The sequence below is a fragment of the Saccopteryx bilineata genome, chromosome 4, assembly GCF_036850765.1.
Source record: "Saccopteryx bilineata isolate mSacBil1 chromosome 4, mSacBil1_pri_phased_curated, whole genome shotgun sequence".
Lineage (NCBI taxonomy): Eukaryota > Metazoa > Chordata > Mammalia > Chiroptera > Emballonuridae > Saccopteryx > Saccopteryx bilineata.
This window is the reverse complement of record NC_089493.1, coordinates 203,925,896-203,948,462: the sequence shown is the minus strand read 5'-3', so window position 1 is coordinate 203,948,462 and position 22,567 is coordinate 203,925,896. Positions and strand designations below refer to the sequence as shown.

At 39.1% G+C, this 22,567-nt stretch overlaps 1 protein-coding gene across 2 annotated transcripts in view; it reads left to right on the top strand.

Annotated features, from left to right (window-relative positions):
- The window catches only part of ARSB (arylsulfatase B), a 272,665-nt gene that overhangs the window by 150,922 nt on the left and 99,176 nt on the right, over positions 1-22,567 (top strand). The window contains exon 5 of one of the 2 annotated variants that reach the window (XM_066273637.1): positions 5,970-6,213. The exons of the other annotated variant lie outside the window; for it this stretch is intronic. Within the exon in view, the coding sequence (XP_066129734.1) occupies positions 5,970-6,213 (244 nt within the window). The remainder of the gene's footprint in view (positions 1-5,969; positions 6,214-22,567) is intronic. 2 annotated transcript variants of the gene reach the window in all.

Below are 22,567 nucleotides of genomic sequence, written 5' to 3'. Positions count from 1 at the left end.
CATTGCATCTGGCCAGCTGCCAGACTGGACAAACAATTCTGATATTTGCTTAAATTCTCACAGGGTTCCAAGAGCTACCCCCTTGCCAGTACTCTATAAAATAAGGAACAGCTGTGTGCAGAACAGCTCCCAAATAGTCAAGGTCACAGAGTGGCTGGATGAAGGCTCAGTAAAAACTATGCAGTAATCAAAGTTCATTTTTAGTGCATTCAGTCTATACTTTGGAGGCCTTTTCTCCATTTGTTTATTTGCTCCCCCAAGCTTTTGAGCTCTCTCTTTGGCAACCTTTGGCTAGGTCCTGGGAATGCAAAGACAAATGAGACATTGCTCTTGCCCTTGAGAGGCAGAAGTAGATGGGCAGACAGATCCATGCACAACTACCTAACATACAGAGATAAGTGTGGTAAGTATAAGATTCTAAGATAAGTGTAATGGAAAAGTGTATAAAAGTGGAACAGAAGTACAAAGGAAAGATAATGACTGGGAGGAGGGGCTAAAGTGAAAAGTTCACCGAAGATGGGACATTTAACCTGGGGCTTAACATTTAAGTCAAGCAGGAAAGAAGGGGAAGAACATTTTAGGCACAGGCACTAACATGTACAAAGATAAAGTCAGCATGAACTTGTTCTGACAACAGGGAGGAGTTAGCTCTGTATGAAGCACAGGGCATTTTTTATTTAGAAGGGCCAGATATGAAGGATTCTTTATGTTGGGCAGAAGTTTGGACTTTTTCCTGCTTGGAAAGCAATCAGAGGTTTTTAAACACAGATGTGGCCTGTTGGGTTGGGGCTTTACAAAGATGCCTTTGACAGCAACGTGAAGTAGTCTGTAAGTTACCTTAGGAGACCAGATGAGGGGTATGTCAGACCCAGAGCATTGGGGCTGGATTGGAAACCCATTGAAAAGACACACTTAGCAGAAATGATTGCCCATTCTATCAGAAATGGTTGAATGCAGAACAGGAGGGAAAGAGATCTGGCTGTAAATTGAGTATCTGGGTAGGTAGATATTTTCTCCAAAGTCTTTTAGTAGGAGAAGATTGAATTTACCTAGCCCTTTAGATGAACTACTAATACATGTTAACTCTCCAGTTGACATTTTAGTCCATTTTTAAAAAATAGTCTAAAAGAAACAACCACCTGACACCGAGGACACGCATTTGGTCCAGTGCCCTGTGATCTCTGTTTGAAATTCTCAGTGATGCTGTCCTTGAACTTGTTAACTCCAGTCAGACAATAGATTCTTCCTACTCATCAAAAGTCATGCTGGTACAATGTCAAGAAACAAACAAACAAATCAAGAAGTGAAATAAAAGCAGCCAAGGCTCCATTGAAGAAAAATTGGCCCAGGCACTGAAGACGGCTCCATGGCTTCCGCCTCAGGTACTAAAATGACTCTGCTGCAACAAAACAACGCCCCAGATGAGCAGAGCATCGCCCCCTGGTGGGCATGTCAGGTGGAATCCGGTCAGGCACATGCAGGAGTCTGTCTGACTGCCTCCCTACTTCTAACTTTGGAAAAATACAAATACACACACACACACACACACACACACACACATCACTTGATGTCAGAGTTGTTTCTTGATCACTGTTTCCAACAGATTATTTTTAGAGATATATTTGAATATTTGAAATTTTAGGTTCTGGGTTTTTTTTTTTGTTTTCAGAGTGAGGTCTTTTTTAAAAATAGTGATCATGATTAATGTTTAAAACAACAGAAAACCTTAGTGTTAGTCCAATTATATGAATCCCCTTTTTAATACTATTATAGTATAATAGAACTATTATATGTACATAAAAATCATTTTAATAGAATAAAGAAAAGAAAAGAAAAAAGAAACAACCATCACCAGGTCCTCTTGTTTTTTTGGACAAAGAGGCTTTTTGGTACTTGAAATCATGTGTACTTATCTGTCACACTCATGTTGGTGGCCTTGTTCACAGGGCAGTCCAGTCCCTGGGGCCAGGCTGCTGGAGTGGTCCTCACTTTAACTCCCATGATTCTCTAGTCAGAGTAAGGAGGATGTCTCAGGTAAGCCCCTGTTAAAAGACCCCTGGAGGCAGTGAGTGGGAGATAGCTGTTGATGGTCAGGGCAGCCTGTCATAGCTAAGCCACAGCCTTCCATTGCGTTGGGAAGAGTCCTAAAGCCAATGTTGTTGTCACGGTTCCATCTTCATTTTTATCAGCTGGATGTGGATGAAGCTTCATTGTCATATACTTTATGCTTATGCTCAGATCTTTGGCTAACCAATGTTTTCCATGACTTTTTGACAGTTATTTTTGTTCAATAATGAATAATAAAGTGAGATTTACCATCTGTATATGACAGCATTTGTTTTATTTTGACATTTTGTTTCTGGACAGCAAAGGTTTTATAATTAACTTTTCCCTCTGCCAAAAAACATTGCTGAAAAACCACTTTCCCCGGAAAAAAAAAGTTTCATAGTTTCCTTTACTAGTTGAAGTCATCTTATTTGGATTTGGAAGTTTTTATAAGTCAGTCAGGAAATGAAACAAGAAAATTTTCTCTTGAAAATTAATTCTTAACAATAACAAAAATTAACTTTTGCCCAAAGAAAATTAGAAGGGAAAATGAAAAGAAACATGTTTGATATGGTGGTGGTTTCATTATTCTTTAAAAAAAATTGTACTGAGGTACAATTGGTATATAATACTATATAAGTTGATATATATATATATATTTATATAAAATTGGTACATAACATTATAAAGTTCCATTGTAATTTAGCATCTGTATGCATTACAAAGTAATCACCACCCAAAAGTCTAGGTAGTTACTATGTTTCGCAATACAATTGACCTCTTTTAATTTCTGTCAGATGTAAGTGAGCAATATAGGAAACCCCCTTTTCTACTTTGTTTCAAATGAGCTTATTTGATTCTTGCTGTTACTCTGATCAGTTTTGTATCCAACCCCCTGGAATACTGGGGAGACTGCTAGAACTGAAGGACAGTGCCCTATTTCTCAAAGGCCTAAGCCTATAGTAGATTCTGCCCCTTCTCTGGTTAGTGCCAACCATCAGACTGGTGCTGCCCGTGGAAATACAAGCCTCTTCCCCCCTGCAAAGCTGAATCGCTCTCCTCATGTGGCCATGTCTGTGGTTGGCTCTGTAACTGGAAAGCCCAAGAGAACAGGTTGCCGGGGTGTCAGTTACCAGTGCTTTCTCCCTCTGGAGTGCTCTGAAAAAAGGACAGAGGAAGCCACATTGATAACTAATGATAAAATGGTTCATCATTGCTAATGGCAAAAACATTATACTGAGCTAATAGCAAAAACAGTCATACTCACTGCATGAGCACTCTCCCTTAAAACTATGAGGAAACACCTTCCAGCTCCAATAGTAGCAGCAGTAGCCAAATTCTCTTTCCAGCCTAGAGTATTTTTTCTTCTAAGCCATACCTAAGGGGCTGCTCCCGGAATCAAGTTCCAGACGCAGCACCCCTGTCCTCATCATCTCCACTGCTACTTCCTACCACCATCACGATCCAACAGTTTTGTATTGAGCACTAACAAAAATGTGCAACTGAAGGAGACATTTTAATACCTCAAAAGTGTATCTATTCAAAATGGAGACAACAGACATCTTCTACAAAATTGATCCAGTATCATTTATAACAATCCAGACAACAAGACAAATTAATAGTGCTGCCTCAGCCATTCTTGTTCGCAAAGGTAAGTAAGCATTTCTTTCCAGTGTATTTTTGTATCACATGAACGGCACCTTCTTTTAAATTTTGATGTGTTGGTTATGGGTGACATACTCTGAGGAGTATAAGGAACACGGAGGAATCCCTCTGTCTAAAGAGGGTGGCCTTGTTTTGAACATACAGGTCAGCTCATGTGAAATAGAATGTGTCTTTAATACGCTGGGTTGGATGACTTTTTAGACCTTGGGTTTTTGTCTAGAAGAGATGTGAGGCTTAAGGACAGATTCTTATAACTGTGACAGGAATAAGACTGTCCACCCACCGATGTGTTGAAGAATCATAACCACCATCTAATCAGGCATAAGAGTCCCTGCCCTTCAGGAATCAGAGAAGAATGGAGGACCTGGTATGTTTGGGGCTTTGTCAGAGGCCAACTTGGCAGTAGACCCTTAAATTTCTTCTCCACCAAAAAGCAAGGTGGCTCTCCTGTAAAGGGAGTCATCGCCTTGAAAAAGCTCTCCCTCTGCTGTATTTGAAGTACAAGTGTCCACTTGGCTGTGGTTGACTGCTTAGAGTTTTCACAGGAAAGTGAAGCTTTCTGTAGCCTATAGGTATGAAACCCCCTCTCCATCAAGAACATCAGGAACATGGCACTCTGGGAGCAGAAAGTGCCCAGAAAGTCACACAGACCTTGTCTGAAGCCTAGATTTGCCACATATTGGTTTAGCCTCTTCACATCTCATTATTTAAGCAACAAAATCAGGCGTCCCCAAACTACGGCCCGTGGGCCGCATGTGGCCCCCTGAGGCCATTTATCTGGCCCCCTGCCGCACTTCCGGAAGGGGCACCTCTTTCATTGGTGGTCAGTGAGAGGAGCACTGTATGTGGCGGCCCTCCAACGGTCTGAGAGACAGTGAACTGGCCCCCTGTGTAAAAAGTTTGGGACCCCTGAACAAAAGGGTTATAACACTAGGCTATTTGGATTATTATAAACATTAGCTACCAGTATTTAGTGCTTAGTTTGTGCTGCGTACCCAATCAAGCAATGATCATAAATGGGTCATCCTTACCATAATACATAAGGTAGCAATTATTATCTCCACATTAAAGATAAACCAAGGCAGCTTGTTTCCCACATTACATAGCTTGTGAGTGGCTGGTGTGGCTGGCATCAGTCTGTCAGATTCAAGACTCTGTGAGAGATAATATGAAATTAAAGTGGTGCCTGGCACACAGTAGGTGCTTAACACATTAGTTCTCTTTCCGTCCATGGGTTCCCTGTGGCTCTGATAGATTTTGATTTCTGTGTTAGATTTGTGTATGTAAGGTTCTGCAGAGCAAGTCCACATTACTGCCCTCATGTGGTTCGTTTGGACAATGCTGGTTTAAAAAAACTTTATATAAAGTATAATATACTACATGCAAACAAGTGTTATTTGAAATATGTCTTTAGACTCACCGAAGTGCGTGTATACTTTTGAAGATAATATGATTCTGCAGCCTTCTCGAGAAATATCACTTTTTACTTTCTACGGTTCAATTTAATTTCAAACTCTGAGCCCCAACCAGCCGGTAGGATACTTAACTTCAGTCACTCGTGTAACTTCTCTCCTAGCTTCACCGCTGTCCTCCATTCTTTCAGCTGTCTGGAAGAAACACTTCTCTTCCTGGCACAGTGCATGAGGAAGCTTTTTGTCTTGCCATCATCCTGTTGAGAAGAGAAGAATTTTTCTTGCAATTATTTTTTCCACCCGACTGCTCTGTTTACAGAGACATTTAGCCTACTGGAGAAATCTTCAACTTTCACACTTAAGAAAGAGTTTAAATCACCAGGGAGTAGAATGTTAGTTTAGTTTCCACTTTAAACTTAAGATGTTTTTTCCAGAAGGAAAAAAGTCCTCTGTCCCCACCTATCAGGTGAAACTCACTTAAAGGTTTCTTTTCATGTGCCAGGAGGGCCTGGCTGACTTGGATGCATTCTTTTATGTTATACAAGGTCGCTTGCAGGCATTTGAAACAGAGGCTCCATCCCAAGCAGTTACCCTCAGGGGACATCTTTGTTTTTTGCTGGCCCTAAACACAGAGAATTGACAGCTCTCTCGTCAGATTGGTGCCTTGCTGCACTCTCATTATGTCTGTGATGAAGGGTAGTTTTGGGTGGGAAAAAGGTAGTTGGTACAGGAGAGGATAAGGAGGAGTTATCTTCTTTAGTTCTTAAGCACCATTTAATAACAACATACATAGAAGTCTTCTGTTCCTAAACATTGTCCTAATGCCAATGCCTAATTGTGTTTCAGATAATGGAGGGCAGACTTTGGCTGGGGGCAATAACTGGCCCCTTCGAGGAAGAAAGTGGAGCCTGTGGGAAGGCGGCATCCGAGGGGTGGGCTTTGTGGCAAGCCCCTTGCTGAAACAGAAGGGCGTGACGAGCCGGGAACTCATCCACATTTCTGACTGGCTGCCCACTCTCGTGAGCCTGGCCAGGGGGAGCACGAATGGGACCAAGCCCCTGGACGGCTTCGACATGTGGAAAACCATCAGGTACCTGCACATCCTTCTCTGGTTCCGCCCAGAACAGATGCTCCAAGAACAGCTTGACTCACCTAAGTGAGACTGCTAGCTATTGTGTGAAAATGATACTTCAGCTTACAAATAAATGATTTTTAAGAAAGCAATGCCTTTAGAAATATTGTAAATATTTTTCAAGTTTTTGAATCATAGATTTCTTTGAGATTGAAAGATGTGAACCTATAGAAAAAAGTACCTAAACAAATGCACAAGAAAATTATTTTTATGATATAGACATTGATTACACTTTTTTTTCCTTATTGTATATGTTATGTGTTTCCTCTTATGTGTGTATGTCAGCTTTGACTCCTGGCTACTCTTTGAGTGAGTGATGTCCACAGTGTTTTGTCCTCAACAACTTAAAGCTTCTTTTATGAAGTCAATTCATCTTATATTTAATCTTCCTCTTTTCCTGCTGCCTTCTGTTTTACCCAGAATTATTGTCTTTTCCAAAGAACCCTGCCTTCTCATGATGCACCCAAAGTGGAACAGCTTCAATTCTGTTGCTTTTGCCTCCAGTGAGGTTTCAGGTTTAATTGGCTCTAGAACTCACTTCTTTGTCTTTCTGGCAGTCCAGGGTACCTGTAGGGCTTTCTTCCAACTTCAGGTTTCAAATGAATCAGTGTTTTTCCTATCAGCCTTCTTCACTGTCCAACATTTGCATCAGTAGAGTAGTTGTGGTTACAATGGTACAAATGACCTTAGCCTTGATCTCTTAGGGCACATGACCTTTCCTAATTCTCCCATTGCTGCCCTTCCACATCCCAGGCTTCTCTTGATTTCACATAGAAAAATGTGAAAAACATTCTTTGCAAACCTGTCCTCTCTCTCATTTTTAATGCAAAAATTAATACCTACTTCATGATAAAAATAATAAAAATTTCCAAGCAAAGCAGAACTTGTCACCAGCTTTCAACAGGAAGGCTACTGAAGTCTGATCTAAAAGAGTAGGAGGAAGTTTTGAGAGTGGATTTGATGTAACAACATGTGTCAGGCTTGACATCTAATCAGTGTTGATATTTTTGTTGTGGTGTTTTGGTGCCAGATGTGTTGTAAAACCTGGCTTGCAAAAGCACACAATAGCAAATGGAGTCAAAGCTGCCAAATGAAAGTAGGCTTGAGTTGAGAAGTAGTTGGATTCATTTTGAGTAATATCCTCTGCCCTCAAGTTCACTGAGTTTATTATCTTTGGCAAAGTCCAATCCATATTGCCAAACCTTGGATTGTAAATCCACGTGTAAATTTTAAGATTATCTTGATCAGCAGTAACCTTTAAAAGTTTGCCACATGTTTGCTTCTCCTGCAGAAAAATTGGAAAAAGTTAGGTCCCGTTAACTCCAGATTTGCAGAAAGTCTTTTTGGCACTGTTAGAAGGGCACTGTATTCCTACTGGCTTGTCTCCTGTAGATTGGGAGCTCTTTATTCTTGGATACATATACATTGTTGACTGCAGGGCTTTACCCAAAAGATATGGTGAAAAAGACTGTCCAAGTATGTTAAACCATGAGAAAGTACAGGTTCCTTTTCCATTTTTTTAAAAAATAAAATTTCTGCACAGGTTTAATCAAGCATTTTAAGACTTTCCTCTGGAAATCCAGTGAATTTCCCTTTAGTAAGTGAAGAACCATTCTTGTTTTGCTCCCCTTCCTTGACAAAAAGATCCTAAAAGAAATGACTTGGCCCCTAGCAGCCCTGATGAAGTTGCTGCTTCTCACATTAGGAAGCCTTCATTTCACAGCAGAGGCAGATCGTTTGGCTCCCAGACCCCCAGTAGAGAAAGGGTTGGTCAGGGTGACAACTGAGGCTTCCTTTCCAAAGCAGCAAAACCAGTGCACAGCCAAGTACCAGACATGCTTAGTCTGTGCCCAGAGCCCTGCAACTTTTCTTTCTTGCCAGGTATTTACTTGGGAATACCATTTTCTTTTTTTTCTTTTTTTTTTTTAAATAAATTTTTATTAATGGTAATGGGATGACATTAATAAATCAGGGTACATATATTCAAAGAAAACATGTCTAGGTTATTTTGTCATTAAATTATGTTGCATACCCCTCGCCCAAAGTCAGATTGTCCTCCGCCACCCTCTATCTAGTTCTCTGTGCCCCTCCCCCTCCCCCTAACTCTCTCCCTCCCTCCCTCCCATGTCCTCCTTCCCCCCACCCCTGGTAACCACCACACTCTTGTCCATGTCTCTTAGTCTCGTTTTTATGTTCCACCAATGTATGGAATCATGTAGTTCTTGTTTTTTTCTGATTTACTTATTTCACTCCTTATAATGTTATCAAGATCCCACCATTTTGCTGTAAATGATCTGATGTCATCATTTCTTATGGCTGAGTAGTATTCCATAGTGTATATGTGCCACATCTTCTTTATCCAGTCTTCTATTGAAGGGCTTTTTGGTTGTTTCCATGTCTTGGCCACTGTGAACAGTGCTGCAATGAACATGGGGCTACATGTGTCTTCACGTATCAATGTTTCTGAGGTTTTGGGGTATATGCCCAGTAGAGGGATTGCTGGGTCATAAGGTAGTTCTATTTGCAGTTTTTTGAGGAACCACCATACTTTCCTCCATAATGGTTGTACTACTTTACAGTCCCACCAACAGTGAATGAGGGTTCCTTTTTCTCCACAGCCTCTCCAACATTTGCTATTACCTGTCTTGTTGATAATAGCTAATCTAACAGGGGTGAGGTGGTATCTCATTGTAGTTTTGATTTGCATTTCTCTAATAACTAATGAAGCTGAGCATCTTTTCATATATCTGTTGGCCATTTGTATCTCTTCCTGGGAGAAGTGTCTGTTCATGTCCTCTTCCCATTTTTTTATTGGATTGTTTGTTTGTTTGTTGTTGAGTTTTATGAGTTCTTTGTACATTTTGGATATTAGGCCCTTATCTGAGCTGTTGTTTGAAAATATCATTTCCCATTTAGTTGGCTGTCTGTTTATTTTGATATCAGTTTCTCTTGCTGAGCAAAAACTTTTAATTCTGATGTAGTCCCATTCATTTATCTTTGCCTTCACTTCTCTTGCCATTGGAGTCAAGTTCATAAAATGTTCTTTAAAACCCAGGTCCATGATTTTCGTACCTATGTCTTCTTCATTGTACTTTATTGTTTCAGGTCTTATATTTAGGTCTTTGATCCATTTTGAATTAATTTTAGTACACGGTCAGGCTGTAGTCAAGTTTCATTCTTTTGCATGTGGCTTTCCAGTTTTCCCAACACCATTTGTTGAAGAGGCTTTCTTTTCTCCATTGTGTGTTGTTGGCCCCTTTATCAAAGATTATTTGACCATATATATGTGGTTTTATTTCTGGGCTTTCTATTCTGTTCCATTGGTCTGAGTGTCTATTTTTCTGCCAATACAATGCTGTTTTGATTATCGTGGCCCTATAATATAGTTTAAAGTCAGGTATTGTAATGCCCCCAGCTTCATTCTTTTTCCTTAGGATTGTTTTGGCTATTCGGGGTTTTTTATAGTTCCATATAAATCTGATGATTTTTTGTTCCATTTCTTTAAAAAATCTCATAGGGATTTTGATGGGAATTGCATTAAATTTGTATATTGCTTTGGGTAATATGGCCATTTTGATTATATTTATTCTTCCTATCCAAGAACAAGGAATATTTTTCCATCTCATTGTATCTTTTTCGATTTCCCTTAACAATGCTTTGTAATTTTCATTATATAGGTCCTTTACATTCTTTGTTATGTTTATTCCTACGTATTTTATTTTTTTTGTTGCAATCGTGAAGGGGATTATTTTTTTTAGTTCGTTTTCTAATATTTCATTGTTGGCATATAGAAAGGCTATGGACTTTTGTATGTTAATTTTGTATCCTGCGACCTTACTGTATTGGTTTATTGTTTCTAATAATCTTTTTGTGGAGTCCTTCGGGTTTTCGATGTATAGGATCATATCATCAGCAAAAAGTGATACCTTTACTTCTTCTTTTCCAATATGGATGCCTTTTATTTCTTTGTCTTGTCTGATTGCTCTGGCTAGAACCTCTAGCACCACGTTAAATAAGAGTGGAGAGAGTGGACAACCCTGTCTTGTTCCTGATTTAAGGTAGAAAGTCCTCAGTTTTATGCCGTTTAATAGGATGTTGGCTGATGGTTTATCATATATGGCCTTTATTATGTTGAGATATTTTCCTTCTATACCCATTTTGTTGAGAGTCTTAAACATAAAATTGTGTTGTATTTTATCAAAAGCCTTTTCTGCATCTATTGATAAGATCATGTGGTCTTTGTTCTTTGTTTTGTTGATATGGTGTATTACGTTAACCGTTTTGCGTATGTTGAACCATCCTTGAGATTCTGGGATGAATCCCACTTGATCATGATGTATTATTTTTTTAATATGTTGTTGTATTCGGTTTGCCAGTATTTTGTTTAGAATTTTAGCATCTGTATTCATTAGAGATATTGGTCTGTAGTTTTCTTTCTTTGTGCCATCCTTACCAGGTTTTGGTATGAGGGTTATGTTGGCCTCATAAAATGTGTTTGGAAGTATTGCTTCTTCTTCAATTTTTTGGAAGACTTTGAGTAGAATAGGAACCAAGTCTTCTTTGAATGTTTGATAGAATTCACTAGTATAACCGTCTGGGCCTGGACTTTTATTTTTGGGGAGGTTTTTAATAGTTTTTTCTATTTCCTCCCTGCTGATTGGTCTGTTTAGGCTTTCTGCTTCTTCATGACTCAGTCTAGGAAGGTTGTATTGTTCTAGGAATTTATCCATTTCTTCTAGATTGTTGTATTTGGTGGCATATAATTTTTCATAGTATTCTACAATAATTCTTTGTATATCTATGATATCTGTGGTTATCTCTCCTCTTTCATTTTGGATTTTATTTATTTGAGTCCTGTACCTTTTTTCCTTGGTGAGTCTTGCCAAGGATTTGTCAATTTTGTTGATCTTTTCAAAGAACCAGCTCCTTGTTTTATTGATTTTTTCTATAGTTTTTCTGTTCTCTATTTCATTTATTTCTGCTCTGATTTTTATTATCTCCTTTCTTCGGCTGGTTTTGGGTTGTCTTTGTTCTTCTTTTTCTAGTTCCTTAAGGTTAAGTGGTTTACTTCGGCTCTCTCTTGTTTGTTCATATAGGCCTGAAGTGATATGAACTTTCCTCTTATTACTGCTTTTGCTGCATCCCAGAGATTCTGATATGTCATATTTTCATTTTCATTTGTCTGTATATATCTTTTTATCTCTGCGCTTATTTCTTCTTTGACCCATTCATTTTTTAGAAGTATGTTGTTTAGTTTCCACATTTTTGTGGGTTTTTCCCCCTCTTTTTTGCAGTTGAATTCTAGTTTCAAGGCTTTATGATCAGAAAATATGCTTGGTACAATTTCAATTTTTCTAAATTTGCTGATATTGTCTTTGTGGCCCAACATATGGTCAATTCTTGAGAATGTTCCATGTACACTAGAGAAAAATGTATACTCTGTCGCTTTGGGATGAAGTGTCCTGTAGATGTCTATCATATCCAGGTGTTCTAGTATTTCGTTTAAGGCCACTATATCTTTATTGATTCTCTGTTTGGATGACCGATCTAGAGCCGTCAGCGGTGTATTGAGGTCTCCAAGTATGAGTGTATTTTTGTTAGTTTTTGTTTTAAGGTCAATAAGTAGCTGTCTTATATATTTTGGTGCTCCTTGGTTTGGTGCATATATATTAAGGATTGTTATGTCTTCTTGATTCAACTTCCCCTTAATCATTATGAAATGACCATTTTTGTCTCTGAGTACTTTTTCTGTCTTGTAGTCAGCATTATTAGATATGAGTATTGCTACACCTGCTTTTTTTTGGGTGTTGTTTGCTTGGAGTATTGTTTTCCAGCCTTTCACTTTGAATTTGTTTTTATCCTTGTTGCTTAGATGTGTTTCTTGTAGGCAGCATATAGTTGGATTTTCTTTTTTAATCCATTCTGCTACTCTGTGTCTTTTTATTGGTAAATTTAATCCATTTACATTTAGTGTAATTATTAACACTTGTGGGTTCCCTACTGCCATTTTATAAATTGCTTTCTGTTAGTTTTGTATCTAATTTGATTCTTCTCTTTTGTTTTTCTATCATTTGTTTTTGTTTGTTTGTGTTCCATACTTCTTTCCTCTGTTGCTACCTTTTTTAAGTCAAGTGTTTTTGTGGTGGTTTTTTCAAGGGTGGTTACCATTAAGTAATGAAAAGGGTACCTACCATATTCATTGTAGTACCCTATCTTATGAGTATTTCTGCACTTCATCGTCCTTTGCTACTGTTAATCTCCATCCTCTCCCCCCTTTTTTTCCTTTGTTGTCACAGTTTAAGTTTGGTTTTATTGTGTTCTTGGTGGAGCTGTTACTTGTGGTGTTGTTTTCTTTTGTTCTTTGAATCTGGTTGGAAAACCCCCCTTAGTATTTCCTGGAGTGGGGGCTTTCTGTTGATAAATTCTCTCATCTTTTCTGTATTTGTGAATGTTTTTATATCTCCTTCATACTTGAAGGATAGCTTTGATGGGTATAGTATTCTTGGCTGAAAGTTCCTCTCTTTCAGGGCTTTAAATATTGGGGTCCACTCTCTTCTAGCTTGTAGAGTTTCTGCTGAGAAATCTGATGATAATCTAATAGTCCTTCCTTTATATGTTGTACTCTTCTTTTCCCTGGCTGCCTTGAGAATTTTTTCTTTGTCATTGGTTTGTGCCATCTTTATTATGAGTGGGTTTGTTGGGGTTAAGAAAACTCGGTGTTCTGTTTGCTTCTTGAATTTGAGGCTTTAGTTCTTTCCACAGGCTTGGGAAGTTCTCGTCTATTATTTGTTTGAGTATATTCTCCATTCCATTTTCTTTCTCTTCTCCCTCTGATATACCTATTATTCTTATGTTATTCTTTCTGATGGAGTCAGACAATTCCTGTAGGGCTTTCTCGTTTTTTATTATTTTTGAGTCTCTTTCTTCTTCTCTCTGTTGTGCCTCAAGTTGTTTGTCTTCTATTTCACTAATCCTATCTTCAATCTGGGCTGTTCTGTTAGCTAAGCTTGTTGCCTCGTTTTTTCAGCTCGTGAATTGAGTTTTTCATTTCTGTTTGATTTGTTTTTATAGTTTCAATTTCCTTGGTAATATATTCTTTGTGTTCATTGAGTTGTTTTCTGATCTCCCTATATTGCCTTTCTGTGTTTTCTTGTATATCTCTGAGTATTTTTAAGATTTCTATTTTAAATTCTCTGTCATTTAGCTCCAAGGCTTCCAATATGTTAAGTCTTTTCTCCATAGATTTTTCCACATCTATTTGTGTTACCTCTCTTTCTTTTGTATCCATAATATTCGATTTCCTCTTTTTATTGGCATCTGAGGGTGGTCTTGTTGATAGCACTAATTAGAATTAATAAAGAGTAAAAAGTAAAAAAAAAAAAAACAGTAATAATTTATTATTTCCCCCTTTTTTCTTTCTTCTCTTTCCCTCCTCTCCCCTCCTCAGGGAAATATCGTGCCTATAATGGAGGGCCTGATTTGGGGTGAAGAGTTCAAGGGGCAAAAAAAGGGAGTAGGGACCTACAAAATGCAAAAAAAAAAAAAAAAAAAAAGGAGGAAATCTTAAACAAGCATAAGATGATTTGCTTGTAAGTGATGGTCGACTAAGAGATATAATGAGAGTGATAAGAGGGAACCAGAAAAAAGGACGAAAAAAAAGAATAATAAAGAAGAAAAAAATAAAAATAATAAGTAAAAATCTGTTGTATTAAGTGGAGGAAAGACTAAATACAATGGAGACCTTGGGTTGGGAGGACCCAAAATGCCACAAAAATAAACAAACAAACAAGAAAAAAACAAAAACAAAAGCGAAAAAGAAAAATAAAGCCAAAAAAAGCCTTGAGTCCCAAATTAACTAATTTGTTCGTGATTGAGGATTAAATGGGAGGAAAATAAAACGAGAAAAGAAAAAACGAATAGAAAGGAAAAAATAAGAAAAAGAGAAAAACGAAGGAAGAAAAAAAAACAAAATAAAGCAAACCAAAAAAAAAAACAAAAGAGGAGAGAGTGAGAGTTAAGTGTTTTGGAGTATAACCTTAAAGGAGGGTGAGGATGAAGAAGAGAAATAAAATGTAACACTCATGGGTAGTGTAGTTCAAGAAAAGTGAAGCATAAGATGGGCAGAGAATAGAAGGACCGAGGTGGAGGAAATAAAGGCAATAAGATAGAAGAAACAAACAACAACAAAAAAAAATTAGTGGAACAAGTTGTAAAGTCTGTGGATTTTTCTTGATTTTGAGAGGTTAACTTCTTCCTTTTTCTTTTCTCTCCCTTTTCCTGGTCGGTGACTCTGTACCCCAGGCTCTGCCCCTGTGTCACACTTAGGTAGGGATTTGCAGTTGATGGGATTCTATGGCAATGTCATATAATTGGCTTTAGTCTTGCTGGTAGTCAAGGCTTGTTGGCGTTTGCAGGGTCCAACGATGAGAGAGTTTGCTTTCCTGGAGTCTCTCTCCTAGTCCCCCCTTCCTGAATTAGCAGCCTGGTGATCCAGCTATAAGGCTACAACTGCTTCTGCCTGGGACGTAAGAGGCTCAAAGAGCTGGGAAATCCCCACTCTATCCCCACTCAGCGCAAGGCTTTGGGAAAGGCTCTGACAGTCAGGGCCTCCAGTGTAATCAGGCGGGGGTGGGAGTCAATTGTTGTCAAGGTGACTGTTCAGCGCCTAGCATTCAATTGGACCTCTCAACCCAGGCTTTCCACACTTTGTAGCCTGTTTTGGCTGGGAAGAAGAGGCACTAGTCTCTGATTGCGACTAGTGTAGTATAGATCTTATTATCTGCCAAGTCCCTCTTGTTAGCGTTTATCCCTGAATATGGAGGCTCTATCAATCAGAAGTTGCCCCCGCCCCTTTAGCCAGAGGCACTAAAAAATATCACGCCTCTTGTCTTGGGTCGCTGAACTGAGAGAGATCTTATCAATTAGAACCCGTGGGTGCGCAGATTTCATGGGTTAAGCTAATTTCAGTGATTGGGTCGCAGCTGTGCTCCTGAAGGTATTTCAGGCTGCCTGCGCGCGCCCCTCCCCCAACGCTTGATTGTTAGCTTGAATGGCTGGGTGAGGTGCCCCGCCCACGGAGAGAATCTCCCAAGTAGGGAAGACCGCCCTGGCGCCTCTCCCACTCCCGCTGCTGGCAGCTGGGGCGCACCGGGCACAGGATAATGGGGCACCCTGGGTGTGCGTGCCAGTAGGGCGCTCTGGGCGCGCGCGCGAATGGGGTGCTCCGGGCACCGGTGGCTGGCGACTCTCACTCGCAGTGCGCGGGCCGCTGGGAATGTTAGCGGTGCTCGCTCTGCAACCGGACGGGGTGCGCGCCGGCGGCTGCTCGCCGCTCCCGAGAGTGGGCTGACTCACCACAGGCGCACTCCCTCCGCGGCTTGAATGAAAGTCCCTGCGGTAGCTTCCTCCACACCCTCGTCTCTCAGATTCAAGTGATAACAGTCCTTTCGCTTTCAGTTTGTGTGGAACTCCGGAATGCTCCGAGGATAAATTTTTCTGTTTCTAGTTGATAAATGTGTTGTGATTTTGGGGAGATCTGTCAGACACGCTGCTCACGGCGCCATTTCCGTGACGTCACTCCGGGAATACCATTTTCAAGATGATGATAGCTTTTGAAAATTTAACAAAGTTCTCATGAAGTAGGAACGCCAGCAACGGATGAACAACAGAGTAGGCTGTGCTGAGAGCATCAGGAGTTTCACTAATTGCCTCATTATCAATTCTCTTAGACCTGCTTTTTAAAGTATTAAAATGTTAGACAAAATAGCAGTTCTGGAGTGAGTGACATTATTTGCAATAGAAACGCCTTCAACTGCTTCTGTTTTTTTTCTGTTCCAAGCCCCAGACCATGTGTGTCATTTATAGGGGACATGACGTTTCCAAGTCCATATGGGTGTTTTGTTTTTCAACTTGATAAGCAGCCTATAGGTTGTTTTAAGACATTTCAAAGGATTCATACCTCATAATACTTCTTTTTATTTATTTATTTTATCTGTAATTAAATTTAATATAAACAAAAGCAGAACCTCTAATTATAAATGGTAAGAATGGTTTTGTTTCCTCATTAATGGGAAACTGTTCTAGACGTTATAACAGCAGTGATAATGAAATATCTGATATTTCATCTGATGATGTAAAATACATTAAAATTTTAATGTGACATTATAAAGACTGTTTCCTCCATGGATTCAGTTTCAAGAAGAAAGTTAAAGAAAAAAATGAATCAATTTTTACCCCACTTTCACAGATACCATGAAGCCCAATGAGGCAAAATGGTTAGTGAGCCAAAGGTTAAGAACCTCTGAACTAAAATGATACCTTTTTAAAATTAATTTTAATTTATTTATCAAGCTAAAAAGCTTTTGCACACCAAAAGACAATATGAACAAAAATAAAAATACAACCCACACAATGGGAGAACATATTCGCCAGTACATCTGATAAGAGGTTAATAACAAAAATTTGTAAAGAATTTCTAAATCTCGACACCAGGAAGGTAAACATCTAATTAAAAAATGGGAAAAAGGGCCTTGGCCGGTTGGCTCAGCAGTAGAGCGTCGGCCTAGTGTGTGGAGGACCCGGGTTCGATTCCCGGCCAGGGCACACAGGAGAAGCGCCCATTTGCTTCTCCACCCCTCCGCCACACTTTCCTCTCTGTCTCTCTCTTCCCCTCCCGCAGCCAAGGCTCCATTGGAGCAAAGATGGCCCGGGCGCTGGGGATGGCTCTGTGGCCTCTGCCTCCGGCGCTAGAGTGGCTCTGGTCGCAACATGGCGACGCCCAGGATGGGCAGAGCATCGCCCCCTGATGGGCAGAGCAGCGCCCCTGGTGGGCGTGCTGGGTGGATCCCGGTCGGGCGCATGCGGGAGTCTGTCTGTCTCTCCCTGTTTCCAGCTTCAGAAAAATGAGAAAAAAAAATGGGAAAAAGAACTGAACTAACATTTTTCCAAAGAGAACATACAGATGGCCATTAGGCATAAGAAAAAATGCTCAACATCACTAATCATTAGAGAAATGCAAATTAAAACCACAATGAGATATTACCTCACACCAGTCAGAATGGCGCTCATCAACAAAACAACACAGAATAAGTGCTGGCGAGGATGTGGAGAAAAGGGAACCCTCCTGCACTGCTGGTGGGAATGCAGACTGGTGCAGCCACTGTGGAAAACAGTATGGGGATTCCTCAAAAAATTAAAAATCGAACTGCCTTTTGGCCCAGCTATCCCACTTTTAGGAATATATCCTAAGAACACCAAATCACTGATTCAAAAGAAGAAATGCACCCCCATGTTTATTGCAGCATTGTTTACAATAACCAAGATCTGGAAACGGCTCGTGTCAATCAGTGGACGAGTGGATTAAAAAGCAGTGGTACAGAGAGAGAAGATGGCAGCGGAGTAGGCGGATACACAGACACCCAGCTCTCAACACCAAACTGGAATACAAATCAATTTAGAAAAAATCAGCATGAAAAACCAACACTGAACTGCAAGAACAGCTCTCAAAAACCAAGGAGCAAAGAGGAAGCCACAATAATCCTGGTAAGGAGTGCCTGAATCTCCTCTGCTTACAGGAAGGGAAGGAGGGGGGTGAGGCTGAGAGCCCAGAGAGGATTTCACAGAGGAAAAAGAGCAGAAACTACTGCTCACAGCCACTTACCTGGCGACCAGGGAGCAAGGTGGGTTGAAAAGACCAGCTTATCTCCCAAGTGGAAAAGACAGGGAGAGGGACAGACTGTGAGGGGCTAAAGTATGCAAGAAACAAAATAAAAAAGCTGACTCATTCGTGCTGGAGGCGGCCATAGCTGGGGGAGGGACTGAACCTTTCACAAAACAGAGCTGAAGTGCTTCCGGATCAGAGATCTCCGGACATCTATCCAGCTCCAATCAGCACAACAAGACACAGCTGAAAACAAGAAGTGGGGAGGAGGGGCAGTAACTCAGGTCTCCATGGAGATCTGAGATACACCTCCCCCTACTGAAGCTGAGAGAAAAAACCCTGCCCCCAGTGAGATTAGTTGGAGGAAGAGACCTTCAGCATCTCAGGTTACACCCACAGCATTCCTGGATACAGTTTCAAGGAAGCCCCCTGCTGAGATCAGTTAACAAGACTATCACCTGTTAAGAAAACAAACAAATCAAGACTTCAAAGCTGCCCAAATCCGAAAGTGGATTACAAATAATAGCTGATACCAACCCACGAAGACCTAAAAATAACACAACTGAAAACTGGAGGCAGACAACACCAAGCCTAGACTCAATCAACTCTACAAATAAAAAAAAAAGAAGAAGATGAGAAAACAAAGGAGTGCAATCCAAATGAAACCACAAGAGACACTTTCGAGAGATGAACTGAGTGATATGGAAATAATCAAACTTCCAGATGCGGAGTTCAAAATAATGATTGTAAGGATGCTTAGGGATCTTAGAACAACAATGGAGGGGGAGTTTGAAAACCTAAAGAAATAGCAAGTATAAAAAAGAATCAGTTGGAGACGACAAATACAATATCAGAAATAAAGACCACAATGGAAGGAATTAAAAACAGGATAGATAGAGCAGAGGATCGAATCAGCGAGTTAGAAGACAACTGGAATGAAGGCATGAAAGCAGAGAAGAAAAGAGAAAAAAGACTCAAAAAGTCAGAGGAAACTCTTAGAGAGCTCTGTGACAACATGAAGAGAAATAACATCCGCATCATAGGGGTTCCTGAAGAAGAAGAAAAAGAACAAGGGATAGAGACTTTGTTCAATCATATCATAGCTGAAAACTTCCCTAAATTAATGCAAGAGAAACTCTCACAAATCCAAGAAGCACAGAGGACTCCATTAAAGAGAAACCCAAAGAAACTTACACCAAGACACATCATAATTAAAATACCAAAGCTAAGCGATAAAGAGAAAATATTAAAAGCTGCAAGAGAAAAAAAAGTTATCACCTACAAAGGAGCCCCCATAAGGATGACATCTGACTTCTCAACAGAAACACTTGAGGCCAGAAGGGAATGGCAAGAAATATTCAAAGTAATGCAGAACAAGAACCTACAACCAAGACTACTTTATCCAGCAAGGCTATCGTTTAAAATGGAATGAGAAATAAAAAGCTTCCCAGACAAAAAACAACTCAAGGAATTCATTACAACCAAACCAATGCTGCAGGAAATATTAAGGGGCCTGGTGTAAACAGATAAAGTGGGAAAAGAATACAGAAAAAAAAAAAAGAAAAAGGAATACACCTTTAAAGAAGAAAATGGCAATAAACAACTACATATCAATAATAACCTTAAATGTAAATGGATTAAATGATCCAATCAAAAGACATAGGGTAGCTGCGTGGATAAGAAAACAGGACCCATACATATGTTGTCTACAAGAGACACACCTTAGAACAAAAGACACACACAGATTGAAGGTAAAAGGATGGAAAAAAATGTTTCATGCAAACGGAAATGAAAAAAAAGCTGGTGTAGCAATACTTATATCAGACAAATTGGACTTTAAAACAAAGGATATAGTAAGAGATAAAGAAGGCCACTACATAATGATAAAGGGAGTAATCCAACAGGAAGATATAACTATTATAAATATCTATGCACCTAATATAGGAGCACCCAAATATATAAAACAGACTTTGATGGATTTAAAGGGCGAGATCAACAGCAATACTATAATAGTAGGGGATTTCAATACCCCACTAACATCACTAGATAGATCCTCAAGAAAGAAAATTAACAAAGAAACAGCAGATTTATTGGAAACACTAGATCAACTCGATTTAATAGATATCTTCAGAACCTTTCACCCTAAAGCAGCAGAATATACATTCTTTTCAAGTGCTCATGGTACATTCTCTAGGATAGACCACATGTTAGGGCACAAAAGTGCTCTCAACAAATTTAAGAAGACTGAAATCATATCAAGCACTTTCTCTGATCACAACGGCATGAAACTAGAAATGAATCACAGCAGAAAAGCTCAAAAATTCTCAAACACATGGAAACTAAATAGCAGGGTGTTAAATAATGAATGGATTAAGAATGAGATCAAAGAAGAAATAAAGAAATTCCTAGAAACGAATGACAATGAGCATACAACAACTCAAAATTTATGGGACACAGCGAAAGCAGTGCTGAGAGGGAAGTTCATAGCACTACAGGCACACTTTCAGAAGCTAGAAAAAGCTCAAATAAACAACTTAACTCTGCATCTAAAAGAATTAGAAAAACAACAGCAAGTAAAGCCAAATGTAGTAGAAGGAAGGAAATAATAAAGATCAGAGCAGAAATAAATGACATAGAGGCTAAAGAAACAATACTGAGGATCAATGAAACTAGGAGCTGGTTCTTTGAAAAGGTAAACAAGATTGATGCACCTTTAAGTAGACTCACCAAGAAAAAGAGAGAGAGGACTCAAATAAATAAAATTAGAAATGAGAGAGGAGAAATAACAACTGACACAACAGAAATACAAAATATTGTAAGAAAATACTATGAAGAACTGTATGCCAAAAAACTAGACAACCTAGATGAAATGGACAAATTCCTTGAAACGTACAATCTTCCAAAAATCAATCTGGAAGAATCAGAAAACTTAAAGAGACCAATTACACCAAAGGAGATCGAAACAGTTATCAAAAAACTCCCAACAAAGAAAAGTCCGGGGCCCGATGGCTTCACAACGGAATTCTACCAAATATTCAAAGAAGAACTAACTCCTATCCTTTTCAAACTATTTCAAAAAATTCAAGAGGAAGGAAGACTTCCAAACTCCTTTTATGAGGCGAGCATAATTCTGATTCCAAAACCAGGCAAAGACCACACAAAGAAAGAAAATTATAGGCCAATATCTCTGATGAATATAGATGCTAAAATCCTCAACAAAATATTAGCAAACTGGATCCAACAATATATGGAAAAAATCATACACCATGATCAAGTGGGATTTATTCTGGGGAGGCAAGGCTGGTACAATATTCGTAAATCAATCAATGTGATTCATCACATAAACAAAAAGAAGGAGAAAAACCATATGATAATTTCAATAGATGCAGAAAAAGCATTTGATAAAATCCAGCACCCATTCATGATCAAAACTCTCAGCAAAGTGGGAATACAGGGAACATACCTCAACATGATAAAAGCCATCTATGACAAACCCACAGCCAACATCATACTCAATGGGCAAAAATTAAAAGCAATCCCCTTAAGATCAGGAACAAGGCAGGGGTGCCCCCTTTCACCACTCTTATTTAACATAGTCCTGGAAGTCCTAGCCACAGCAATCAGACAAGAAGAAGAAATAAAAGGCATTCAAGTTGGAAAAGAAGAAGTAAAACTATCATTATTTGCAGATGATATGATATTGTATATAGAAAACCCTAAAGTCTCAGTCAAAAAACTACTGGACCTGATAAATAAATTCAGCAAAGTGGCAGGATATAAAATCAATACTCAGAAATCAGAAGCATTTTTATACACCAACAATGAACAGTCAGAAAGAGAAATTAAGGAAACAATCCCCTTCACAATTACAACCAAAAAAATAAAGTACCTAGGAATAAACTTAACCAAGGAGACTAAAGACTTGTACTCGGAAAATTACAAAACATTGATAAAAGAAATCAAGGAAGATACTAACAAGTGGAAGCATATACCGTGCTCATGGTTAGGAAGAATAAACATCATTAAAATGTCTATATTACCCAAAGCAATTTATAAATTCAATGCAATACCAATTAAAATACCAATGACATACTTCAAAGATATAGAACACATATTCCAAAAATTTATATGGAACCAAAAAAGGACACGAATAGCCTCAGCAATCTTAAAAAAGAAGAATAAAGTGGGAGGTATCACACTTCCTGATATCAAGTTATACTACAAGGCCATTGTACTCAAAACAGCCTGGTACTGGCATAAGAACAGGCATATAGATCAATGGAATAGAACAGAGAACCCAGAAATAAACCCACAGTTCTATGGACAACTGATATTTGACAAAGGAGGTAAGGAAATACAATGGAGTAAAGACAGCCTCTTTAACAAATGGTGTTGGGAAAATTGGACAGCTACCTGCAAAAAAATGAAACTAGATCACCAGCTTACACCACTCATAAAAATAAACTCAAAATGGATAAAAGACTTGAATGTAGGCCGTGAAACCATAAGCATCTTAGAAGAAAACATAGGCAGTAAGCTCTCCGACATCTCTCGGAGCAATATATTTGCTGATTTATCTCCACGGGGAAGTGAAATAAAAGACAGGATAAACAAATGGGACTATATCAAACTAAAAAGCTTTTGCACAGCTAA